Genomic DNA, 18,865 nt, shown 5'->3' on the forward strand with positions numbered 1-18,865 from the left:
ACTCCCTCCTTTATTCTAGGGGTCCTGAGGCCAATTGCAACATAGTTGGCTGAGAGCCTTTCGGAGTTGAAATAAAAGCGGTGACTTTTTTAATTTGCAAGATTTATTGCGAGGCCTGCGCAATTGAAAATGTCTTCAAGCCAGATTTATCTTTTGTGTTTTAATCTGAATGGGTCTGTCTTTTATTTTTCAGATTGCTGATTAAGTCCTATGAGAACTGCTAAATGTAGCACTCCTAGTTTGCTGGAAATGTAGGATCATTGCTTGACTATGCAAAATCTAAATTCACCATTTGACCAACAATGATCTCATTTCAACCATGACCTCAAAGTTGTCTGGTTGGAGATGGAGAAAAAAATTGTTTTGTGGCAGACATTATGAGCCTTTAATATTCCAAACTGTTAATAACTCAAAGTTCGTTGTGACTCTGAATTGTAGATGCCTGAAGACTGCATTCACTGTTTTCCATGTAGTGTGACAAAGATGGCCTGTTGACTGTTTAAGGACCTTTTTTATATAACTTGTCTTTAATAAAGATCTTGGTTCTGGAAAGGATCAATTATTTGTCAGATGTATCCAGGGGAGTTATTCAAACAAAATCAGAAGGAAAAATCTTGACCAAATACTCCACTCTAGTTTGGGTGATTTAACCTTTTCAGGTCTAGCTTTGTGGCTCTTTCAACACTTATAAGTGCTTGAGCTGTGCAAACATGGTCAAAGATTTCTGGGTTAGTCCCTGTTAAACAGTTTGCCAGAATGTTGACTTATTTATTATTTTAAAAGTAACTTATCCTGTCAAACCCGACAGCTAACTGCCTGTAACAACCTGCGAGGGTGCTGATGAGATGTGTAATGTCATTGTAGTGGAAATGGTTTCAAACCTCATTTGCCTCTGTGTTGAGCTGAACGGGTATTTTTTTCAGATTGCTGACTAAGTTCTATTAGAGCTAGTAAATGTAGCACTCCTCATTTGCTGGGTCTTAAGGGAGATTGTGTCCTTGGCCTGGATCAATGCTGGACACAACATCTTTGGTAATGAGATGATCTTTCAACTGTTTACAGGATAAGTCTGAGCCCAAAGCTTAAAACTGGCTCATCTCCCTGTGGAATTTGTTATATGATCCGTTAGATCATTGATGGTAAGCTGATGACATATTTCACATTAACCCTTGACAAGACAGCGTAAGGGAAGCTTTACTCTGTATCTAACTCGTGCTGCTAGTGCCCTGGGTGTGTTCAAAGGGGTAAAGAACAAAGAACAATACAGGAAGAAAGAAAATAGTTTGTTCAGTGTATGAATTCTTCTGAGGATGAAGAACGGATGCTGCCTGGCCTGCTGTGTTTTTCCAGCACCACATTTTTCAACAAAGAACAATACAGCACAGGAACAGGCCCTTCAACCTTCCAAGCCTGTGTCAACTCAATTTTCCCTTTCTTACTAAAACTGTCTTCACTTACAGGATCCGTATCCCTCTATTCCCTTCTTATTCATGTACTCACCCAGGTGCATCTTGAATGCTGCTATTGTGTTTGCTTCCACCACTTCCTCCAGGCACTCACCAATCTTTATGTATAGGGGAGTTCTGGGGAGAAGGAGTGTTGCTGCAACCTTGCCCATAGTCTTGGGACTTTAAATCCAGTAAACAAAATTCCCATCTTCTTGCAGCTTCCCTTAAACATGGGTTCCACAGTTTGGTCAGTCCTGTTGAGATATTAAAGGATTAATTTGCTGTGCTGACCTGCAGGAAATTGGATGTCCTGAGGTTAGATGGTATGCCTCTGTCCCAGGATGGTATGTCGCTGTCTTACAGGTAGATTGTAAGGAATTTACATTCCCATCCCTTGCTATTTAGAGCCATTTGCATGGCCATTTCCTAGTTATTCAGAGTAAAAAAAATTAGATCATCATCCCCAGTTCAGAAGTCAATAAGAACATTGCAATTAAAATCCTGACTACTCCCTGCAGTTAATAAAAAAGATTCTTAACAGATCTGGTCATTAAGGGATGATTTGCATTACATTGTTTCTGCAGATGATGTGATCACTGTATTTTGTTTTGAATGGCATGTGACTATGGGGAAAATGGCTGGGGTTGTCTTGTGTGCATTGCTGATGGTAATGTGAAAATCTTGTACTGTGTAAAGGAAGGACTGTTTCTTATGTTCAGAGAGATCCCTTGACATGGCTTCACAAGCCCTGCAAAGAATGTTAATGGTTCCTCCACAGCTTGTACTTGCTTAGTAAATTTTGGCTGTTCACAGAAGTTGGCGTATTGCAATTGCATCAAGTGTGTAAGAATCTCAAGAAAACGAACCTAACACCTTTGCATAAGGTAATGGTTCTGAAAGAGCTCATGCTGAAGATGCATGACGTTCCACCCAATCTGATGACATCACACGATATTTGGGTGGAGATGAGGCCAGTCTAGCTCTCGATCCTGATGGGGTCCTCTCTAGCTCCGGTTGGTCTTCACAATTGCGCCCAGCTAGCAAATATAACTTGCTCAGAAGCAAAATATTGTGGATGCTGGAAATCTGAAACAAACACAGATTTGGCAACATGTGTGGAGAGAGAGAGAGTTAATGCTTCGAGCCATTATGGCCCTTCCTCAGAACTGCAGTTTTCGAATTTGAATTCGAATCTCTCTCCACAGATGAGCTTCTCTGCTACTCTGTTGTGTTTGTTTTTTATAACTTGTATCTGTAGCTACCATGCTGTCTTGGTTGTTAAATATGGGCCTTTTTTTTATTAAGACTCACAAGTAGTTTATCCTCCACCACTGTTAACTGAGTGGGTCCTTAGAAACAGCGCAGAAAGGAGGATTACTGGCAGCAACCATAAACCAGAGCCTCAGGGCTGGTGTGGGAGGGGGTGAGGGGTACATTAGGTCCCAATAGTGCCCAAGGCTTTGGGGGTGTATGCTCAGATTGGGGTGAGGCGAGAAGCAGAACTGGGGTGCTGTGATTTCTGTTCCTGCCTCAAGCCACCAGTGTTTGGTACCACAACATATAACAAACAGCTGTAAATGTGTACAGCGCTGAAATTTGGTCGTTGCATTAGCAGTCGATTTGAATTTTTATGAATGACTTATTGTCTCTATCTGTATTGGCACAACACAAATTGATTTTTATTTTTCATGTGCGACTGTGGACAATGTTTGTTATTGACAAGAAGACAATGACTTCTAACAAAAATCAGTTGTTTCCTACTTGACCAGATAAAATAAAGATTTTCTTTTTGTGTCCTGTGAGCTTCTCTAATACTACAAGAGCAGGTCAGAGGTTAGAAATTATGCAGCGATGAGCTCACTTCCTGACTCCCCAACTCCTGTCCACCATATCCAAGGCAGAAGTCTGATGGAATACTCCCCACTTGCCTGTGCAACTCTAACAACATTGAAAAAAAACTTGATACCATGGAGGACAAAGAAACCCACTGGCTTCAAATCCACCATCTTCAAAATTCACTCCCTTCATGGCAACACACAGAAAGTGGAAGCAGTGAGTTACCATCTACAAGATACCCTGCAGTAACTCACCCACAGCATCTTCCAAACCCGCGACCTCTACCGACTTGAAGGACCAGGGTAGCAGATGCATAGGAATACCATGACCATCAGAGGATCACGTTCTCCTCTGAGGCACACACCATTCTGACTTGGAAACATGAGGAAGTGATGGCATAGTGGTATATCAATGGGCTAGTAATACAGAAGCCTAAGCTAATGTTCGGAGGTAATGGGTAAGAATCCCTACGTGACAGAGGTAAAGTCTGAATTCAATAAAGTCTGGTGTAAAATCTAGTACAATGCAACCACGTAAACATTACCGATTGCTGTGAAAGCATATCGAGTTCGCTGGAATGCTGTGTCCTTTAGAGAAGGAAATCTGCAGTTTTTCCCTGGTCTGACCCACACATGATTCCAGACCTACAGCAATGTGGTTGACTCTTAACTGCCCTCTGTAAATTAGGGATGGGTAGTAAGTGTTGGGCCTCGTCATTGATGCCTACATCCAACAAAAATATAATATCATCTTTATTGTCCTTTAAAACCCTGAACTCCCTCCCCAGCAACACCATGGATGTCCCTACACCTCAAGGATCACAGAAATTCAAGAGGCAGCTCATGATCACTTCCTCCAGGGAAATGAACAATAAAGTCTTGCTAATCCCATGAATGAATAAAGGGAAGAATTAGAAACAGTTTCTCCACAATTTCTTGACTATTTCGATCAGGTCTCCTTTCAGCCTTCTCTTACTCAGGAGAACACTCCCCACCTGCTTAATGTTTTCAGATAGTTATATCCTTTCATGTTTTTGTAATGTCCTTACAAAGTTAATCTGGATCCTCAATGTCCTTGTATCTCGTACACAGAGTACAACTGGAGGGTGAGTCATTGATGTGTTTGATGGGCCCAATTCCCTGTTACCCCTGTTGGTGCTAATTATCTAGCAACATCTTGAGTATACCATTCTCACCTTTGTTTGCAAATCCCTGTATTCTTCTGTCACTGTGACCTCCTCCAGTCCCACCCCACACTGAGAAAGTTGTGCTCCTCATATTCTGTCCTCTCTCATTATAATTTAGCAATTTAGCATGGCCAATTCATCTGACCTGCACATCTTTGGACTGTGGGAGGAAACCGAAGCACCCGGAGGAAACCCACGCAGGGGAGAATGTGCAAACTCCACACAGTCAGTCACCTGAGGCGGGAATTGAACCTGGGTCTCTGGCGCTGTGAGGCAGCAGTGCTAACCACTGTCCCACCGTGCCGCCCACTTGTATCTTCTGAGTTAAGCCCTCTTTTAAATCAAGTCCCTTTGCCTGTCCCCATCAGCGACTTGCTAGTGTTATCCATTCAGAGTGTCTCGTTTGGTGATCCCATCAGACTTCACCCTTTAGGGATGGTTGAAAGAGCATTATTATAGTTAAGGGGATGTTTGCTGTTTGCATCAGGCTATCAGACAAACTAGCCATATGGATATGGAATCAATTTAGGTAAAGGGGCAGTACAGAGATATCTGGGTGTTCTTGTACACCAGTCAATGAAGGCAAGCATGCAGGTACAGCAGATAGTGAAGAAGGCTAATAGCATGCTGGCCTTCATAACAAGAGGAATTGAGTATAGAAGCAAAGAGGTGCTTCTGCAGCTGTACAGGGCCCTGGTGAGACCACACCTGGAGTACTGCGTGCAGTTCTGGTCTCCAAATTTGAGGAAAGACATTCTGGCTATAGAGGGAGTGCAGCATAGGTTCACGAGGTCAATTCCTGGAATGGCGGGATTACCTTACACTGAAAGACTGAAGCGACTGGGCTTGTATACCCTTGAGTTTAGAAGACTGAGAGGGGATCTGATTGAGACGTATAAGATGATGAAAGGATTGGACACTCTGGAGGCAGGAAACATGTTTCCGCTGATGGGTGAGAGCTGAACCAGAGGACACAGCTTAAAAATACGGGGTAGACCATTTAGGACAGAGATGAGGAGAAACTTCTTCACCCAGAGAGTGGTGGCTGTGTGGAATGCTCTGCCCCAGAGGGCAGTGGAAGCCCAGTCTCTGGATTCATTTAAGAAAGAGTTGGATAGAGCTCTCAAAGATAGTGGAATCAAGGGTTATGGAGATAAGGCAGGAACAGGATACTGATTAGGAATGATCAACCATGATCATGTTGAATGGCGGTGCAGGCTCGAAGGGCTGAATGGCCTACTCCTGCACCTATTGTCTATTGTCTATTGTCTAATTTGAGTGGCAGGGAGCTTGTGTAGAGGATAAACATTGACATAGAGCTTTTTAGGAGGATGTTGTGCTTCTACAACCGAGTTTGTATCTAAAGCTACACATTCTTCATTTCGAACATATACTCATAGAATCCTTGCAGTGTGGAGGCAGGCCATTCAGCCCCTTGAGTCCACATCAACTCTCCAACGAACTTTCCCACAGACCCACCCCATCCTGTAATTTCTGTGGCTACTCTATCTAGTCTGCACATATTCGCGATATTGTGGGCAATTTTGCCAATCCACCCTGACCTGAACATCTTTGGAATATGTGAGGAAACCGGAGCACCCAGAGGAAACCCTTGCAGACATGGGGAGAATGTGCAAATGCCACACAGAGAGTTGCCTGAGGCTGGAATTGAGCCCAGGTCCCTGGCACTGTGAGGCAGCTGTGCTAACGACTGAGCCACCATGCCACCCCATACCTTTGCAGGCTTAACAAGAACTAGGAGATAGTGAGGTCTGCAGATGCTGGAGAAATTAGAGTCGATAAAGTATGATGCTGGAAAAAGCACAGCAGGTCAGGCAGCATCCAAGGAGCAGGAGAGTTGATGATTCAGGCTTAACCCTTTATCAGGACGTTTTGTCCAGGACTCAGGTTTTACAGGGAAGCAGTTGAAACATTTGAAAGTGAGTACTTATTTTCTAAAATCTCAGCAAGTTCGTTGAGATCTTAAACAGAACTGCATTCATCTTTTCAGGCAACTGATGGCACTGGGTTATGCTGAGACTCACTACAGCCCAACTGGAGAGCAAAGAACAAGCTACCCTGACCACAAGGTGAGTGTGTGAGGTGTCAATGTGTGGCTGGGGGCAGCAGGATACAGCACAGACGGTGGTTAGCTGACAGAGGAAGACTCTGCAATAGTGCCTCCTCTTGAGGCAAGCCATGACTGAGCAGTGCCATGTGAATACTTTGTATGGTTCCACTCAAATTTCTAAAATACTGAAAGATCACCTGTCTCGCATCTTATTATCAATCAGAAAACTTGACAACAGAGGATTCATTTTCGACATCCATCTCGTTAAATAAAGGGAAAGAACTTTATAATATTGGCCTGGATTTTAAGATCAGTGATGGGGGAATAAGCTGAGCTGTCCATGACATCAACAAGTCCCACGGGCATTCTGTGGAGTTTTGATCTGTGACCCCTGGAGATACATTTCAGCATGACAGTGTCTATAGGGAATTGTGGGCGGCACGGTGGCACAGTGGTTAGCACTGCTGCCTCGCGGCGCCAGAGACCCGGGTTCAATTCCCGCCTCAGGCGACTGACTGTGTGGAGTTTGCACGTTCTCCCCGTGTCTGCGTGGGTTTCCTCCGGGGGCTCCGGTTTCCTCCCACAGTCCAAAGATGTGCAAGTCAGGTGAATTGGCCATGCTAAATTGCCCGTAGTGTTAGGTAAAGGGGTAAATGTAGGGGTATGGATGGGTTACGCTTCGGCGGGTCGGTGTGGACTTGTTGGGCCGAAGGGCCTGTTTCCACACTGTAAGTAAGTAATCTAATCTAATCTAATCTGAATGGGGAGGCAATGGCCTCGTGGTAGTATGGCTGACCTGTTAATTCAGAAATCCAGATAATGTCCTGGGGATCCGGGTTTGAATCCTGCCATGGCAGGTGGTGGAATTTGAATTCAATTTTTTAAAAATCTGGAATTAAGTGTCTGATGATGACCACGAATCCATTATCGATTGTTGTGAAGACCCACTTGGTTCATTGACTCCAGACCCCACAGCAATGTTTTTGACTCTCAACTGCCCCTCTGGTCAATTAGGGATGGGCAATAAATGCTGGCCTAGACTGCGACGCCCTCATCCTGCTGTTGATTTAAAAAAAAGGTATCATTTGAGACACAAAGAATTTAAACCAGGAAATTAAAATATATAATTCAAAGTAGTGTACAAAAAGCAACTTAAAGGATGGGAAGCAGAAATGAGATTCAGGGAGAGAAAAAGAGGCAAAAGAACCGTTGAAATGTATTAATTTTAATTGTTTTAAAAATCTCCAATCATATTTAAAATCTGATGCAATGAATTTCCATATTTATAAAATGACATTTTCAGTATCAGTGGGATTCCCATTGCACTTAAAAATTCACTTAAACTTGAATGGACAAGCCTAACATTTGAAATGACACCATGATTTCCTTGTTCAACAGTGCATGTGTTGAATAATTGCTGTCAACATACAATTAATGTTGTAATAGTGAATGCTGATAATCTTGCTGATAATTCCAACTGGGAAAATCAGGGCATTATAACATTTCTCACTGACTAAAAGTTCCCCAAAGCATTTCACAGTCAGTGAAACACTTCTGAAGTGTGGTCACTGATGTTAGCATAATTTTATGGAACCCCACCAGTGGAGTTCCAGATGGATGGAGAATAAAATGACTGGTGTGGCCTTCCTGCCGTAGTTCCTCAGCCCCTCACCTGTCCACAAACTTACAGGGTGCCGTAGAGGTCCAGCGTGCCCTCCTTTACTGTGCCCTGTCCGATCTTATCCCAAACTAAGGCACTCAAATGGACTTTCCACTCCAGCCTCAATTTTGAGGCCAGGAGGGGATTTGTGGAGATGGACCAAATCCAGTAGAGCACCCCGCTTGATCCCCAAGTGTTAGGGATAGGGAAAGCCTCTATAAATGGCTCCTTTTCCAGTTCAGGTACAATACCCCCTCATGGTGTGTGCCCTTGTCCTCCCACTTCTCCCCACTGATACTCCCTCCTTTGTGCCCTTGTTATTAAGTTCACTGACCCACCACTCCTGCACCCCCTTATATTCTGCCTACGATGATGGCCACATAACCTGGTTGAGGAATGGCTATAAGATCCAGAAGACTTCCCTGGCTCGTGGCAGAATGGTGCCATGGCTTTGCTTGTGTCCAGCTGAGAGCATCTTGGTTTAATCTAATCTGAAGATCGGCTTCTCTAACAGTGCAGCACTCCCTTCCTGCCACACTGAAGCATTAGTTTAGATTATGGGTCCCGGTTTCCTGAATGGGGTTTGAACCGATGATGTGATGACTCAGAGATAAAGGTGTTAATGACAGACCCAAGGCTGAATCTGAATGATGACTCAATTCACTACATCGTATGCACAGGATGTCAGAGTTGAAGATGGAGCGGGGACATTAAATGACTTGTATTTAAAGAATTTCCAGTATATTGCCTAAAAGACAATTCACTGACATCTGGCAATGTCTTACATTAGGGAGTACGGTTTTGTTAAAATGCAGCTTATACACAGACCTGTCTTGTTGTAAGATTTTCTTTCATGGAATATAGACCTCAGTAACCAGTGACCCAGCAGATTACTCCTGTCATATGAATGGCCAGGCACCACTAATAATCAGCAAGCTCAGCGTTCCTGAATTGACACTGAGAGTGCAGAGCTCCTCTGAACAGGACTGAATGGAAGTTGGCACCTCACACAAGCTTCTGTTCAGGTTGAGCGCAAAGAAAGTCATGCCCATTTGGTGTATGCATGATCAATATTTCACTGTGCCAGAATACCTAAAGGCAAAACATTCCCATTTGTATTTCACATGAACCATCTCTGCTGTAACATTGGCTAACCTCATAGAGTCAAAAGAACAAATGAGACGTATAGCACAGGAACAGGCCCTTGGGCCCTCCAAGCCTGTACCAATCATCTTGCTCTAACTAAATTTAAAAATAAACCTTCTGCCCTTATTTGATCCGTATCTCTCTATTCCCTCCCTATTCATGCAACCATCCAGATGCTTCTTAAGTGTCACCAACTTGCCTGCTTCCACCATCTCTTCTGGCAGTGCATTCCAGACTCCTACCACCCTCTGCATGAAAAACTTCCCTTGCACATCTCTCCTAAACTGTCCCCCTCTAACCTTGAACTTATGCCCCCTTGTAATTGGAATTTCAACCCTGGGAAAAAGCTTCTGACTATCCACCCTATTTATGCCTCTCATAATTTTGTAGACCTCTATCAGGTCACCTCTCAGCCGTCGTCTTTACAGTGAAACAATCCTCGTCTTTTTAACCTTTCCTCATAGCCAATACCCTCAAGACCAGGCAACATCCTGGTGAATCTTCTGTGCACTCTCCCCAAAGCTTCCAAGACTTTCTGGTAGTGTGGCAACCAAAATAACGGTCTCCAAATGCGGCCTAACGGGTTTTACATAGCTGCAACATGGTTTGCCAACTCTGTACTCCATGCCCCAGCCGATGAAGGCAAGTATGCTATATGCCTTCTTAATCATCTTGGCCATCTGTGTTGCCACCTTTAGGGAACTGCACGCCCACGTTCATCTGTATGTTAATATTCCTAAGGGTTCTGCCATTTACAGTATAATTCACACATAAATCTGATCCTCCAAAATGCATCACCTCGCATTTGTCTGGATTAAACTCCATCTGCCATTTTATTGCCCAATCTATCTATATCCTGTTGAATCCTTTTACAATCGTTTGCATTATCAGCAATTCCACCACTCTTTGTGTCATCTTCAAACTTACTAATCAGCCCACCCACATTTTCCTCTAGATCATTTATGTATACTACAAGCAACAGCAGACCTAAGACTGATTCCTGTGGAATAACACTGGTTACTGGTCACCATTTTGAAAAACACCCTTCCATTGCTACCCTCTGTCTTCTATCATCAAGCCAGTTTTGTATCCAGCTAGGCAGCCCACCCTGAATCCTATAGTGATTTTTGTACCAAGCTGCCATATGTTACTTTATTAAATGCCTTACTAAAACCCACATAAACTACATCCACAGCCCTTCCTTATTCAATTATCTTTGTCACTTCTTCAAAAAATTCAATCAGTTGGTGAGACATGACCTTCCTCGTACAAAACCATGATGCCTGTTGCTAGCTAGTCCATTTTCTTCCAAATGTGCAAATAACCTGGGTCTCAGTATAATCTCCGAGAGCTTCCCCACCACAGATGTCAGATTCACAGGGCTATAATTTCCTGCATTATATCTGCTTCCTTTCTTAAACAAGGGAACAACATTGGCTAATCTCCAGTTCTGTAAAACCTCATCTGTGTTTAAAGAGGATCTGAAGATATCTGCTAATGCCTCAGCTGTTTCTTCCACTGCCTCTCGTAGTAACCTTGGATAGATCCCATCTTGTGTAATCTTGGGGACATGTCTACGTTAATGCAATTTAGAATACCCAAAACTTCTTCCTTGAATATATTGACTTTCAGTAAAGCATTCACACATTATCTTGACTTCAACATCAGTTATATCCTTCTGTTTGGTGAATACCAATACAAAGTAATCATTAAGGATCTCTTCCACTTCCTGTGGCCTACTCTTTTCCTCTTCTTCTAGTATGTGCATAAAAAAGCCTTGGGATTCTCCTTGACCCTGTTTGCCAAAGACAATTCACAGCCCATTTTAGCCTTCCTAATTCCATGTTTAAATTCCCATACTCTTCAAGGGCTTCATCACCTTGACTTATCATATGCTTCCTTTTCCCTTTTTACTCAGCTTACAATCTCCCTAGTCATCCATGGTTCCCGAATCCTACCATTCCATTCCTTCAGTTTTCCAGGGACATGCATGCTCTGCCTTTTAATCAACTGGTCTTTAAGAGCGTCCCACACGTCTAACAAATTGCACTCCATCCGAGCCCCTGGCTCTAAGGGAGTTTCAGTCAATGAGAGGAAAGTTGAAGTCACCCACCACAACTACCCTACTTTTATCACATCTTTCCAGTATCTGACTACATAGAGTCATCGAGATGTACAGCATGGAAACAGACCTTTCAGTCCAACTCATCCATGCTGACCAGATATCCTAAATTAATGTAATCCCATTTGCCAGCATTTGGCCCATATCCCTTTAAACCCTTCCTATTCATATTCCCATCCAGATGCCTTTTAAACATTGTAATTGTACCAGCCTCCACTACTTCCCCTAACAGCTCATTCCCTACACGGACGATACTCTGTGTGAAAATGTTGCCCCTGTTATGGATTAGGCCAGACCACTCAAAACATTCTTAAGCAAGCAGCCCAGACCATAACTTTGCAATTTGTTTCAGTAAGCGTACAGTGAAAATTACCTGTATTAGGTTAGCGAGGTTGACTACTAGATTTTAAAACAGACAAACATTATTCACAAAATTACACAATGAAACACAAAGAACAGAATAAAGAAACCCTACAGAAGTCAGTCTATCCAATCTAGACTTAATTATGCTGTTCCAAATATACACAACAGTCCCAATAAGCAAACTTCCTTTAAAAACCAGTATAAATGGAACACATACTTACAGGTTGAAGTTGAAGGGCAGAAGGAGAGAGTTTCCACACAGCTCACTGTTAAACTCCTCACCAGTTCAAGTCTGAACTGAACTGCTCAGCTCAGCTAAAGTGCTGACCACTCCCTTTTCATTATACGGGTCATTTCTAAAACATGACCACTTTGGCCTGAAGTCTTACCTGTGTATATAAACAAAAGACCTCTCAAAATCCTTTTCACCTCTGTACCAAACCAGACTGATTGGAGCCTGGCCCAGTCTATTGCGCCTCTGAAACAAATCAAGGACAGAGTCTCCTTGAGCCAAGGAACAGCTTTTAGAAAACAAAGGGACTAACTTTGTGACACCCCTTAGGTCACTTTTAAATCTTTCCCCTCTCACCTTTAACCTATACCCTCTAGTTCTGGACTCCCTACCATTGGGGAAAAAAAGTCTTGACCTTCCCCTTCATGATTTTATAACCTTCTAAAAGGTCACCCCTTAGCCTCCGACAATCCAGGGAAAACAGACCCAGCCTTTTCAGCCTCTCCTTACAGTACAAACCCTCCGACCCTAGCAGCATCCTTGTAAATTTTTTCTGCACCTTTTCAAGTTTAACAACATCTTTGCGATGGCAGGAAATTTGGAATTGAATGCAGTATTCCAAAAATGGCCTAACCAATGTCCTGCACAGCCACAACGTGACCTCCCAACTCCTATACTCAATGCACTGACTAATAAAGGCAAGCTAACCTTCTTCACCTCCTGTCTACTTGTGATTCCACTCTCAAAGAACTACGCACGTGCACCCCGAGGTCTCTGTTCAGCAAGACTCCTTACTTGCTGTTCCACATGAAACCTACAGCATGTTTTCCATAGAATCCCTACAGTGTGGAAACAGGCCATTTGGCCCAACAAGTCCACACTGACCCTCCAAAGAGTAACCCACCCAGACCCATTCCCCTACCTAAGCTGTTTGTTTTTATTTCAGTCACACTGTTTGTACCATGGCAATGTGAAAGGCTTCAAATACTCCAGCGTCGTACTGAGCACATGCAGAGGACTCCGGTAAGATTGCCAATGCATGCATTTGATAATAAACTGATTTTTACTTTAAAAAAATGAATTATTCCAATTGCAAATTGTCAGACTTTCCCCCCAGTCAGAAAGTTTGGGGACATCGGGGCTGTGGGCAAAGTAAGGGAGACACGGAAAACATTCTCTTTCCCTTTAAAATGTTCCAACTGTGCAAGCTTGGCATTGTTTGGCAAATCTCTGAAATGATGATTGCCAATGCTGTTCGAGCACTACTACAAACCTGGTGATAACTGTCTGATGACAGCGACGGGAGAAAGGAAACATGTTTGCATTTCTGTAGCACCTTTCACAAGGCCTGTAGACAAGAAATGCGAAGGAAATTTCAGGAAATGCAGTATCCAGTTGGCACTCATCAAGGTCCCAGAAATAGCCATAATTAACCAACTAGTCAGGTCAGTGTGGACTTGTTGGGCCGCAAGGCCTGTTTCCAAACTGTAGGAATTCTAAGGTTCTATGATGATAGTCTATTATTGATTGTTATTAAAAACCTCGATGTAGTTCACTCGTGTCATTCTGAGAAGAAAATTCTTGTCCAGACTGGCCAAGATGTATTCCAAACCCTCAGCGATGGGAATGACGCTGAAATGGCTCAACATCCACTTGGTTTAAAGACTCTTAGAGACTTTCCCATCAATTCCCATATCCCATGAAAGGGTAAGGAGAAAGAAAAATCTGTTTTTGTTGCTATCGCAGGAGGGATAACTGTTTGCCAAAGCAGCATGAGAATCCTGTTCAGTTTTGAATAGACTCTTGAGAAGGGAGATGAAAGTCTGAGATTAATGGGCCACTGAGAGAGGGGAACAGATGGTAGAGTTCATGGGTTTGGAAGGTGTTTTCAAAGGAGCCTTGGCAAACATATGCAATCCATAGGAGAAAGTGAGGACTGCAGATGCATATGCAATCCATACTCTGGATGGTATCCACTGTACATCAGTGATGGAGGAAACAATGTGGTGCCAATGAAATGAGCTGCTCTGTCCTGGTTAGTGTTAAGCTCCTTGCGTGTTGCTGGAGTGGAACTGACTGAGGAATGTGGAGAGTATCCTATTACGCACCTCACATACTCATTGTAGATGGTGGGCAGGTTTTGATGTTGGGGAGTGAGGGAGTAAGTTATCACAGACTTCTAAGCCTCTGACCTGCTCTTTTAGCCGCATTATGTATCTTGTCGGCCCAGTTCAGCGACAAGTCTCAAGGATATTGACGATGAGGGATTCAGAGAAAAGTAATATCCATTGGCAGCTTCACTGTTTGTTTTTCCTATTTTTGGTTTGGAACTGTGAACTGTGAGTCGAAGGTGACCTTTGGACTGTGAGAGCAGCTTGTTTTTATTTAAAAATGGGAAAATAAACAAACAAATTGATATTTATTTATGGGACCTGGCTTAATTGCAGGTTGATTATTTCATAGAGTGTGGAAGTAAGCCATTTAGTCCACACTGACGCTCCAAAGAGCATCCCACCCAGATCCACTGCCCTACCTTATCCCTGTAACCCTGCATTTCCCATGGCCAGTTCACCTAACCTGCATATCTTTGGATTGTGATAGGGAAGAAAGAGCACCTGGAGGAAACCCACACAGACATGGGGAGAACGTGCAAACTCTACACAGACAATCACTCAAGGCTGGAATTGAATTTGCTTCCCTGGCACAGTGAGGCAGCAGTGCTAACCACTCAGCCACCATGCTGCCTGCATTGTTGAAGATATTTCAGAATCAGAGATGCATTATACTCAAGGCTGAGAGATGTTTGAATGTTAAAAGGGGCCATCACAAGGAGGCCGGGTACTGACCTGTTCAACAAAGAGAATATTGGAAAAACAAAGAAACCAAAGCTTGAACTGGCCTGAACTGTATTTTAGTCATAGAGCACAACATGGAAACAGACCCTTCAGTCCAACTAATCCATGCTGACCAGATGTCCTAATCTAACCTAGTCCCATTTGCCAGCACTTGGACAAAATCCCTCTAAACCCTTCCTACTCATTTACCCATCCAGATGCCTTTTAAATGTTGCAATTGTACCAGCCTCCACCACTTCCTCTGGCAGCTCGTTCCATACACACACTACCCTCTGCGTGAAAAAGTTGCTCCTTAGGTCTCTTTTATATCTTTCCCTCTCGCCCTAAACCTATGCCCTCTAGTTCTGGACTTCCCCACCTCAGGGAAAGGACCTTGTCTATTTATCCTATCCATGCCCCTCATGATTTTATAAACTTCTATAAGGTCACCCCTCAGCCTCCGATGCTCTAGGAAAACCAGCCCCACCCTATTCAACCTCTCCCTATAGCTCAAATCCTCCAACCCTGGAAATATCCTTGGAAGTCTTTTCTAAATGCTTTCACGTTTCACAGCATCCTTCTGATAATCAGAAGATGTTTGACTGTGAAAACTACAGGAGGGAGGTTTGGTTGCTCTCTGGTTATCCTCTCGTTATCAATGTATTCAATGTTCAGAGAATAGAATCCCAGTTATAAGAAATAAGTGAATATTCCTTGCAGCCTATTAGAAGCTATTTACACTGATTCAGAAATCAAATAAGGTACAATCCCATGTGCCAGGGATACTAGCCATTGTTGAAACTACTAAAGTGATCTCACTAATTTTTCTTTACATTTATTTCTTAGCCATGTCTGTTGTGTGTGAGCTGGGACTATGATCAAAGAAGATTGGGTTCAAATCATAGCCACAAATTAGATTACCTTAGGTTAGATTAGATTCCCCAATAGTGTGGAAACAAGCCTTCGGCCCAACAAGACTTTGTTCTTTAATACTAAAAAATGCCTTGTTTCTGTAAGTAAAAACTTGAAAACTGGTAATGATTATTCATAAACTCTGGTTACAACATTGAGGCAATTTTGAGGGTCATTCAGTGTTTTAATTTTACTGTATCACGAATACAGGAATAGGGAGGCTGATTTGGTCTGGCTTGCTGTCCCTGTGTTTTATTTTATTGGCTCATTAGGTGTGAGTGTCACTGGATAGCTAACATTTATTGCACTTATTGCCATTCCTGGTTGCACTTGAGGAAGTGGCAGTCAGCTGACTTCTTGAACCACTCTAGTCGATGAGCTGTAGTTGGCCCCCAATGCCCTTAGAGAGGAAGTTCTAAGATTTTGATTCAGTGACAGTGAAGGAATTGGTGACATGTTTCCAAGTTAGGATGGTGAGTGGCTTGGAGAGGAACTTGCAGATGATGGCATTCCCAAGTATCTGCTGCTCTTGCCCTTCTCAATAAAAATAGATGTAGGTTTGGAAGGTTCTATCTAAGGATCTTCGATGCTGCTACTGAATGGTGGAGAGAGTGGATGCTTGTGGATGCAGTGCCAATCAAGCGGGCTGCTTTGTCCTGGACGTTGTCAAGCTTCTTGAGAGCTGCACCCATCCAGACAAGTGGGAGATATTCCATCACACTCTTGACTTGTGCTTTGTAGATGGTGGACAGGCTTTGGGGAGTCAGGAGGTGAGTTACTCGCCGCAGTATTCCTAGCCTCAGATCTGCTCTTGTAGCCACTTGTTTATATGGCAAGTCCAGTTGAGTTTCTGATCAGAGGTAACCCATAGGATGTTGGTAGTAGGGGATTCAATGATGGTAACACCATTGAATGTCAGGGGGAAGAGGTTAGATTGTCTTTTATTGGAGATGATCATTGCTTGGAATTTACGTGGTGCAAATGTTACTTGCTACTTGTCATCCCAAGCCTGGATATTGTTCGGATCTTTTTGCATTTAGACTGGACTGCTTCAATATCTGAGGAGTTGCAATTAGTACTGAACATTGTACAATCATTGGTGAACATTCCCGCTTCTGACCTTCACTGGAGGGGAGGTCATTGATGAAGCAGCTGAAGATGGTTGGGCCGAGGACACTACCCTGATGAACTGCTGCAGAGTCCTTGAGCTGAGAGATTGACCTGCAACAACCACAAACAACTTCCGATGTGCCAGGTGTAACTCCAAGCAGTGGAGAATTACCTCCCTGATTCCCATTGATTTAGGGGTGACTTGATAGAGGTGTACAGGATGATGAGGGGTTTAGATAGGGTTGACCATGAGAACCTTTTTCCACGTATGGAGTCAGCTATTATGAGGGGGCATAGCTTTAAATTAAGAAGTGGTAGGTATAGGACAGATGTTAGGGGTAGATTCTTTAGTCAGCGAGTCGTGAGTTCATGGAATGCCTTGCCAGTAGCAGTGGTGGATTCTCCCTCTTTATGGGCATTTAAACGGGCATTGGATAAGCATATGGAGGATAGTGGGCTAGTGTAGGTTAGGTGGGCTTGGATCGGCGCAACATCGAGGGCCAAAGGGCCTGTACTGCGCTGTATTTTTCTATGTTCTATGATTGAAGTTTTGGTCGGGCCTTTGATTGCACACTCAGTTGAATGTAATCTTGTTGTCAAGGACAATCACTCTCACCTTACCACTGGAATTGAGCTGTTTTGTCCATATTTGAACTAAGGCTGTAATTAGCTCAGGAACTGAGTGTCCCTATTGGAACCCAAACTGGGCGTCACTGAGCAGGTTATTGCTGAGCAGATGCTACTTGATAGCACTGTTGATGACACCTTCCAGCACTTTACTGATGATTGAGAATAAACTGATGGGGCGATAATTAATTGGATTGGATTTGTCCTGTTTTTTGAGTACAGGACATACTTAGGCAACTTTCCACATCGTTGGGGAGATGCCAATGTTGTAACTGTGCTGGAACAGCTTGGCTAGGGAAGCAGCAAGTTCTTGAGCATAATCTTCAGTTCTTTTGCTGGAGTGTTGTCAGGACTCATAGCCTTTGCAGTATCCAGTGCCTCCAATCATTTCTTGATATCATGTGGAGTGAACCAAATTGACTGAAGATTGGTATCTGTAATGCTGGGGACCACTGAAGGAGACCGAAATGGATCATCCACGTGGCACTTATTGCTGAAGATTGTTGAGAGTGTTTCAGCCTTATCTACCGATAGTATCACTAGGCCATCGCCCTCCCTTTTAAACGTCGAGGGGAAATGGTCAGATTCTCTCTTGTTTGAGACGGTCACTGCCCGTGCCATGTGTGGCATGAATGTAAATTGCCTTTTAACAGTCCATTCTTCAATGTTGTCCAGGTTTTGCTGCATTTCAATTCAGACTGTGTCAGTATCTGAAGAGTTGTTAATATTACTAAACACTGAAACAGCCCACATTGACACTATAATGGAGAAGATTGTTATTGATAAAGCAGCTGAAGACAGTTTTGCCCATATGCTCATGTCTTTGAAGTAAGCTTTAAAACCGCGTTCTGATTCAGTGTGAAAGTATTCCTACAGAAGCAAGGCTGATTCCTCACTTGGGGAGGGAATTGCAGGCTACTAATCTAGGAATGATGAAGGAATGGGAATAGCTGTTTATGTAAGGTTGATTTAAGACTTGGAGAATAACTTACTGAAGTCAGTAATACTATTCTTGGATGATTTTATCTTTAACAATAATAGAGGAGAAGGAGATTGAGGTCACTCTGGGTTTGAAAAAAGAGGTCTAGATTAGAGTGGTGCTGGAAAAACACAGCAAGTCAGGCAGCATCTGAGGATTTTCCTGCTCTTCGGATGCTGCCTGACCTGCTGTGCTTTTCCAGCACCACTCTAATCTAGACTCTGGTTTCCAGCATCTGCAGTCCTTGTTTTAACTTGGAAGAAAGAGGTACCTGTGCTAGACACAATCAGACATTGTTAAGGCTGATCATCTATCAAGTCTATTCAACCACACACGCAC

At 43.2% G+C, this 18,865-nt stretch overlaps 1 protein-coding gene across 1 annotated transcript in view; it reads left to right on the forward strand.

The window, feature by feature from the left end:
* Window positions 1–18,865, forward strand: part of adam19b (ADAM metallopeptidase domain 19b) — a 172,821-nt gene that overhangs the window by 63,070 nt on the left and 90,886 nt on the right. The window contains exons 4-5 of the mRNA XM_043703984.2: window positions 6,482–6,560; window positions 13,011–13,087. Of these exons, the coding sequence (XP_043559919.2) occupies window positions 6,482–6,560; window positions 13,011–13,087 (156 nt within the window). The remainder of the gene's footprint in view (window positions 1–6,481; window positions 6,561–13,010; window positions 13,088–18,865) is intronic.

Source organism: Chiloscyllium plagiosum, unplaced genomic scaffold, assembly GCF_037043375.1.
Source record: "Chiloscyllium plagiosum isolate Xiang-an unplaced genomic scaffold, Cpla_swu_hap1 HiC_scaffold_16, whole genome shotgun sequence".
Taxonomy (NCBI): Eukaryota; Metazoa; Chordata; class Chondrichthyes; order Orectolobiformes; family Hemiscylliidae; genus Chiloscyllium; species Chiloscyllium plagiosum.